Here is an 8,327-nt window from a genome sequence, read left to right as displayed (position 1 = left end):
TTACAGACATAGTACCCACCCTTTTATATACACTTTGTGTCTGAAATCTCTGGGCCCATTTATTAAAGGCTTAGTCCTTCCAATCCATGGCACAGTTGGGGCGGTGGTAGAACCTTTAGGACCTAATCAAAGGAACTTAGTCAGCAGAATGCTCTTGAAGGGGATATTGGGATTCTTGGCCTCTTTCTGGCTCTTTGCTTCCTAGTGGCTGTGAGATGAGCAGCCTCCTCCAAGGCATGATGGGCTACTTGGCCACAGGCTATGGCTCCAAGGAGCCATGGACCAAAACCATGAATCAAAACCTATCTTCCTATCTTTTCCTTTTGCAATTAGCTTAAATATATTTTTTAAAATTTTTATTTATTTTGATTTTATGTGTATGAGTGTGTTGCCTGCATGTACGTGAGTGCACCTGTGTCGTGCAATGCTGTGGAGGTCAGAAGAGGGCTTCAGATTCCCCTGGAACTGGAGTTAAGGACGGTTTGTTAAGCCGCCATGTGGGTGCTGGGAATCGAACCCAGGCCCTCTGCAAGAGCAGTCAGTGCTCTTAACCTCTAAGCCATCTCTCCAGATTAAGTATTTTGTCACAATTACTGAAAGCTGACAAAACCCCTGCCCGGTGACAGGCTCTACAATATGTGCAATGTTTGCTACATGAAAAGTGCAATCCACAGAAAACCCCAAAGCTCCATGAATGCAGTTTCCATGCTGCTTTTATCTCCGAATTCCCAGAGCCTACCACAGTATAAAACTCAACTACGAGGTGAATAAACGTTTGCTTACTCTACTTCCTCTTCAGCACAACTTAAGAGGCCAGCCGGGAAAAGCACCAATGACTGCTTGGAGGGAAAAGCTGCTTATTTACTCTCTACGAAAAAGCAGGGGAGCGCAGAACAGGCTCCAAGTTCAAACTGAGTTTAAAAATTATGCAATTTTAACTGTTCTAGGACGGATCCTCATCTTAAAACAGGGATATCAGGGCTGTTCATGGAGTGGCTCACTAGAACGGAAACTCGAGGGAGGCTGAGACTTTGTTTTGGGGCCACTGTTTCCACACTGCATTGGATAATGCCTGGTACAGCACAGGTTCTAGTTTTTGTTGAATGAATTTGTGAGAAATGGAACGAACACTGGTGAAGTGTGACTGCCTGGCACAGAATGAACACTTGGCGACTGTGAACCTCCATCATTACCACCATCTCTTTACTACTTAGGTGGTATGACATTTGCTAGTGGTTGGAAGACAGCCACCTTCGGGGAAGACCTGGATTCAAATCTCAGCTTCCTCATTTACTAACCTAGGATTTCGGCCAAATTGCTTAACCTGTTCGGGTTCCTTCTGGCTCCACCAGAAACCTGTGCTGTGAGAATCAGAGGCTCTATGAAACCACCACCAGTGTGGGGGTTCCGTGAGCACCAGGCGGGTTAAGGTTATTCTAAAGGTGAAATGTCGCCAAATTCTCTCCCATCCAGATAACTGCCTTCAGTTTCTCACATTGTAGCTGAGTTCCTAACACGACTGCAACCGAGCAAGGAAGGTGAGAAGAATTCAGTGATCGAAACCGCTAACCGAGCACAGAGGGAATTAAGCCGGCAGTTGACAGCTCCCACCAAGGGCCAGCAGCTTCCGCTCTTGCCAGTCAGCGGGACCAGCCACGTCTGGTGCTGGTCAGCGGCGAAAGGAACAAAACCTAGGCAGAACCGCGGCTTAGACCCTCCCTCTAACGGTCTGGTCTGTTCGCTGCTGGCCAGGAGCGGTCGCCAGACTCTCGTTTCCGGCCCTCAGGGAACCACAATTCCCAGCACACCCTTGGTGAGAAATCTTTTCGCTGGATGACTACCAATCCCGGCATGCCACTCAGCTCTTCAGTAGATTAGATGGCAGAGTGGCGTGACCCGTTGCATGCCGGGAATTGTAGTCCCTCAGCTGCTGGTTCACAGATGGGCGGGGAAGAGCCCGGCTGTTCCCGTCTGCTAAGGAGAATGATTCGTAGAGGGTTAGGAGAGAACACTACTGCCTGTGAAAGCCCGCTTCAAAGACTGGACTCTTCTCGGAGGCTGGCAGGCGGAGGCGAGCAGGCAGGGCCCCGGGCCTGACCCGGTATCAGGCCCCGCGTCAGGTCTCCACCGAGTCCTGGGCCTGATCGGGGGCGGCGGCGAGGCGCCGGTTGCTGGGGGAGCGGTGACGTCGCGGGGTGAAAGTTGAGGGGCGGTGACGTCGGGCCTGCCCGGGCGGAGGCTGGCGGGTTGGAGACGGGAGGGAGGGAGGGAGGGAAAGAGAGAAGGAAGGAAGCTGGGAAGGAGCGAGCTAGCGGGGGCGCGAGACGTTTACCTGGAGGCAGCGGCTGGGGCGCGCACAGCGGCCGCGGCTCCCCCGCACCTGCGGCCATGGATGAAGAGCGCGCCCTCTACATCGTCCGGGCCGGCGAGGCGGGGGCTATCGAGCGGGTCCTGCGGGATTACAGCGACAAGGTAAAGAACTCTGGCCCCGGGCGTGCGCTGTCTCACCCCCGGGCCGCCCTCAGGGCTTGCACATAGCATCCTTCCCCACCCCCTCTTATTCCGGGGATGCGCATTGCTCTCCCCCCAGAAAACGTTTCCGGCTTGGGCATGCGTGTTGGTGCCCCCAGCCTTTCCCATCCGTGCATCCTACATCCCCCAGCCCCCACTCTGGCGCCCACTCCTCTGATTCCTGGCCCGGCAGCCTCTCCTAAGGTCTTCCTAAGCGTGCAAGTCACACCCCCAGAATCCGCAGATGCGCGGCTGCCCTGTGCCCCACTCTTGAATGCATATATGCATGCGAGGCTTTCTCACCTGTATAGTGTAAAAATAGATGCTTCTCTGCATATAACGGCCCTTGACATGCATAAAACGTAGCAGCAACGATGGCAGTTCTTCATGTACCTGTACCACTGTGTAGTTTTCCAGGCGTTGATGCCTCATCTGTGATCTCATTTGATCTTCAGAGTGTTATAGGGTAGATGGTATCATCCTTCCCATTTTATAGATGAGGAAACCGAGGTGCAAAGAACTGAAATCACGCCCAAGGTCATGGACATATGTTGTAAGTGGGTGGAGAATCTAACGCCTAATAATACCTATTATTTGTATTGCATTAACAGCTTTCCTATTCATTATCTCATTTAATCTGGGCAGCAGTTCTGTGAGGCATTATCTGTTTTGCAATTGAGACTCTAGATGGGTTAAATAACTTGCCCAAGGTCATGCTTAGGAGCCAGGATTCCATCCGAGATCTTCAAGCTAACCATTCATTGTTCTTTGACTTTACAGCTCTGCAGTGAAATGATGTCTTGCTGTAAATTCCACTCCTCTTGAGTAGCTCTTTATCTCCAAGAACCATTAGCTCTCCATTACTTTTCCTTCCAGGAATTTTGCACGTTTTGCTTTAAAAAGTAGCATACCTGACACCTTTAGTCTGTTTAGGAGATTATTTTTATAGAGGTGATTGATTACTCCTTTCTGTAAAAACATCCAGGACCAAGTTAATTGCTAGGCATAACTGACACCTTACTCTTCATCCTTCTTCCTGTTTCTCAGCCCCCATAGTCCCTCCCTCTGAAGGGCAGCATAGCATCATGCCTATGCTCATGATCTGTTCTGTGGCCACTATTGTGCTTTCATGTACTTTGTACCAGTGAGCTGCCAATATGTCATTTTTGCCCTTGGTAGAAAAGATCCAAAAATAAGTCACAATTATTGCTTAAGAAGAGACTTCATTTCCATGTATTCTTCCCAACAACCTTGTGAGTAGAGTGAGGCTATTCCTCATTTTACAAATAGTTAAACTTAGGATGATAATGTAGTCCAACTCCACACAGCCAAAGGAAAATGGAAATAAGATTTGGTTCTAGTTGTCTGAATCCAAGTCCAGTGTTTTTCCTGCAGTTCAGTTGTCTTTGGGAGGATACATGGGCTGTATTCTAGCCAGGTCTTAGCCCCTTCACCTTCTGATATGCTTCACTGTGGAGCAGATCTGCCTCATTTAGGAGAAACTCACTCAAGGCGTAGGTGAATATACTGTGTAGATTGTATTATTTGAACTTGATTTATTACTGCTTTCCAGAGAAGATTTGTTAGAACTACAAGCTGATTTTCAAAAGAACGAAGTATACTAATTTGGCTATTGTGTTGAATTAACTACTGTTCATTTATAAAGCACTTATACTATAGTCCAGAAACCAGCAATAAATAGGAACTTTCTTCTATAAAGAAGGGAGGAGCAAAAACCTCCACCTGGATCTTATTACAACATTTTAGTATTTCATGAATAAACCAATTAGATTCCATATTTATTTGCTTCCTCCAATTTATCCCTTCTGTTTCTTGATCTCCCTTCAGGTTGGCTTTTGCTTACCACACTTGGAAAGTCTTGTCAGTGCTTAAGTCCTTGGCCATCTCTAGTTTCCCTTTTATGTTGGGAAGTGAGGACCGTGGTCTGTTGTTTAAGGTGATATCCTGAATTGCTTCTCAGGATTTCCAGACACATACCCTTTTTAGCCAAGCCAAGCCTGAGAATGTTCTGACTTGGTGTAAGAGAGTTAGCTCTTTGAGAAGAAAGCTGTCATGTTGAATGTTGGTTAGAGTAGGAACAGTGTAGTAGGGCTGATGATAGCACAGAGAAAATAGCTGAGCTTCATGTTGCAGTATGGTTTGGCTCCTAAAGAGAGAAACTGTGGCAATATGACTAGCAAGGGGAAAATACAGGGTAAGTGGCCAGGCAGTCAGAATAGAAACGAACTGCCCAGCTTTAGGTAGATGGAGGCTGAACCCTGAAAAAGCTGATAGCAGGCACTTTAGTTTTCTTACCTAGAAAAACAGATTTGAAAATGTTTAGAATAAAAGTGATTGTGAGGGCCAGGTGTGGTGGTGGATGCAGATGCCTTTAATCCCAGCAGTTGGGAGGCAGAGGCAGGTAGATCTCTTGTGAGTTCAAGGCCACACCATCAAAAAGTAGCAATTGTGGGGCACTGAGGAATCAGATCAAAAGGAAGGACATAGAGAGTAATTAGTTCATTATTTAAAGAGAAGAGGGAAGGTTCTTTATGTTACTTTGTTTTTCTAATAAAGTCATATCAAGTATAGTAGAAAGAAGGTGGAATATGGCATTAAATCAACCTTGATTCTAATCAAGAACTGTTAGCTAACTTCATGACCATTGACATGTTATTTTAGGCCATTGAATCTCGGTTGCCTTGTCTATAAAATAGAGGGAATAATATACCATGCTCTTAATTTATTGTGTGGATTAAATTAATTGAGATACAATACCAAACACTAAGCACAGTCTACCTAGGAAGTGCTCACCCATTAACTTAACAAGTATAATGATTCAGGTCCTTCCCAAGGTTGTGTGGCCTGAGTATCAGAGCTGGAACCTGGCTGACTCCCAGGATGCTGATCCTCAATTTATAAAATGTCTTTGTGACCTAGTACAAGTTGCTTAACTTTGCTGTGCCCCATTTTCCTCACCTATCAAACTCAGATAATAATAATAATATCTATATTCTTAGAGTTGTTGTCAGGATTGAGTTTTATGTGTCAAGCACTTAGGAAAGTGTCTGCCACTGAGGAGGTAACCCATGGCTGTTTGCTTTGAACCGCAAAGGTAGAAATCAAGTGTGTAGCATTGAGTTGATGTGATATAGTAAGAAATTTGGGGATCTACTCCATTCTTTACCTTAACCTTTACACCTTCTAATGGGTGTCATTAGCACCATGTATCTATATCATGTTGAGAGCAACTTATACCTATCTGACCCCAGGAAACATTTAGTTTCTACTGCGTTACAGAAATTCATTTCCAAGCATCTTACCAACTCCTCTTATCTTAGAGGGAGATCTCTATCCCAGAAAGAATGAAACTTGCGTGTTTGTCATGGATATAATGCACATTGTTTTGGAATAGGGGAAAAAATTAAGAGTGGTAGTTTCTCCTAAGTCTGTTAACATTTATTGAATGTCTTTTATGCACTATGTATTTTCCTAAGAATTCCCATATATAGCCCCCTTATATTAAAAGTTATAAGGGAGGGGCTGGAGAGATGGCTCAGTGGTTAAGAGCACTGGTTGTTCTTGCAGAAGACCCAGTTTCAAATCTTAGCACTCACATAGCAGCCAACAACCATTAGTAACCCCAGTTCCAGGGGATCTGACACCCTCTTCCGTCCTCCATGGGCATTGTACAACATGGATGCACTTACTCACATGCAGGCATAATGCTCGTACACATTAAAAAAAAGTTATAAGGGAGATGGAAGTGTTTTTCTACATTTTTTAAATAGGATATTGCAGTTGAGAGAGACAAAGTGATTGTATGTGGGCTCAAGAGTACATAGGCAGGTTTGGCCTTCAGACCCCATACCCAGGTCACTTTTTTGCAGGGTCATGTTGTAGTCTCCTTGTCAACTCTGTTTTTGAACACAGGAAGGGTCCCCCCCCCCAAGTAGTTGACTACTTTGTTTCCAACTGTTGGGCTCTAATCTCTTCTACTTTAGTTATAAAATTAGCTGTTCATTGGGAGAAGTATGCACTGCTAAAGTCTAGACTGTCCACATCCCTAACATCTCCTTCAGGGCCTGTTCTGATAGTGTTTAGTAGAGAGATTGTTATCATTAATAAAAAGCAACAGTCAAGTGCCCTGAGGTGCACAGCAATATTGTGTTTCTTAAATCATGGGGCTTTTGGTGGTACTAGAGAGTCTTGCACATGGTAAGAACATGCTGTACCAGTGAGCCTTCCTCCTGACCAGAATCACAGGATGTTTTGACTAGAAAAGAACCTCAAAAATAATTGCATCCAAACCTGTCATTTAATAGTCAAAGAAACTGAATTGGGCTCATCAACTATGATGATCAGTCAAGAGATGGCACGACAACAATTGAGGCCCTTTGTACACGTCACCATTCCACAGTAAGCTCCACAAGGATTCCATTTTAGAAGTGTAGCAAGTTTATGGTCAAATAAGGGTCAAAGTTATTAAGATACTGTCACCTAAGTGGGTCTCCAAGAGTTACTTCTCAGGAGAGGATGACTTCGAATAACAGTGAGGTCTTCATTTATGTGCTATAAGAACTTGATTGATAGAAAACCAATATTGAGGCAGTTCTAGACATACAGCCTCTGGATGAATGCGGTATTTAAGTATCCTGGACCGTGTAGAATTTCTGCTTCCTCCTTTCGAGGATGAGCTCTGACTTCATTCACCCTGGGGTTTTTGCAGAGGACCATCCCTGTGCTTTGTTTTTACTTCCAGATTGTTTTACACAACCTGTTGTTTTGACTTCTAGAAGCAGTCTTTGTTCATAAAATACAGCACTACCCAAGTTTGGCTTATTCCTTTGTATTGATGCTGTTTGAGTGTATCTGTGAGAATCAATGAAATAACTTTGAAATCTCTAATAGTCATTGTTTGGCCAGATACTAGATCAGAGGTCATGTAGTAGCGACAGTAGTGACTATTAATGAATACCTCCCAAGTGCAAGGTGCTATAACATATAAGAAATAAGGAACATCTGGTGGATTGTGAAGTTGAATAGCTTAACCAAGGTTGCACATGGTAAGCAGCAGGGCTGGACTCAAATTCAAGGCTGTCTGATGCCCAGGTTTTTTGAAGCCTCTTATAGGTTACAAAACCTGCAGTCAGGAGTCCTCATGATGAGTGTGGTCTGTCACTGAGCTGTTCTAGCTTGCTTGGACTCTAAGTTGAACAATGATTGTACTCTTTAATTTATAGTTGGTTTGTTCCTACTGTTCCTCTGGAAATTTAGTGTATAAAGAAGGTGACGTTAGTTGGCTAGCAGGTCTAGAAAGGCATTTCCAGTGGGACTGCTAGTTCCTTCCCTCCTTTTGAGCTTTAGAAAGGGGTGAGACACAGGCTCTTCTGGAGGCTGAAGCAGAAATATTGCAGGTTCCAGGCTTGTCAGAGCTATAAAACAAGTTCAAAGCCGGCCTGGACCACTCAGATGGCCCTGCCTCAAAAATTAATAGTTTTTTTTTTCTTTTTTTAAAGACTGAGGATGACACATGGTAGACTACTTGCCTAGCATGTGTGAGGCCTTGGGTTCAATCTCCAGTACCAGGAAAAGGTGGGGGTGGGTGGGTGAGATATGTTAGGTCTGGTCTAAATGGGATAAATGAAGCGGGCCTTATAGAGTCCAACATCTGAGACATAAGTGATCTTTGAAGGTTGAGTTTCCAAATAGATTGGTGCATTCAGAGTTCAATTTCTAGTGTCTCACATACCAGTATATTTTCTAATTAAACTAAGCCTTCATGCTGGTTAGATAGGGCTTTTGAAAGCTTTTAT

The 8,327-nt window shown here is 44.7% G+C and overlaps 1 protein-coding gene across 11 annotated transcripts in view; it reads left to right on the top strand.

Annotated features, from left to right (window-relative positions):
* Positions 1-1,929: 1,929 nt before the first annotated feature.
* Positions 1,930-8,327, top strand: part of Ric8b (RIC8 guanine nucleotide exchange factor B) — a 115,345-nt gene continuing 108,947 nt past the window's right edge. For 8 of the 11 annotated variants that reach the window (XR_003851093.1, XR_607609.3, XR_003851091.1 and 5 more), the window contains exon 1: positions 1,930-2,472. Coding sequence is in view for 6 of the 11 variants with exons in the window: in XM_008843122.3 (XP_008841344.1) it covers positions 2,389-2,472 (84 nt within the window). In the remaining 5 variants the exon portion in view is untranslated. The remainder of the gene's footprint in view (positions 2,473-8,327) is intronic. The other 3 variants (XR_003851094.1, XM_008843120.2, XM_008843123.2) reach the window with 2 other exon arrangements.

Source organism: Nannospalax galili, unplaced genomic scaffold (genome assembly GCF_000622305.1).
Source record: "Nannospalax galili isolate Female #2095 unplaced genomic scaffold, S.galili_v1.0 scaffold39, whole genome shotgun sequence".
NCBI lineage: Eukaryota > Metazoa > Chordata > Mammalia > Rodentia > Spalacidae > Nannospalax > Nannospalax galili.
This window is presented reverse-complemented; position numbering and strand designations above follow the sequence as displayed.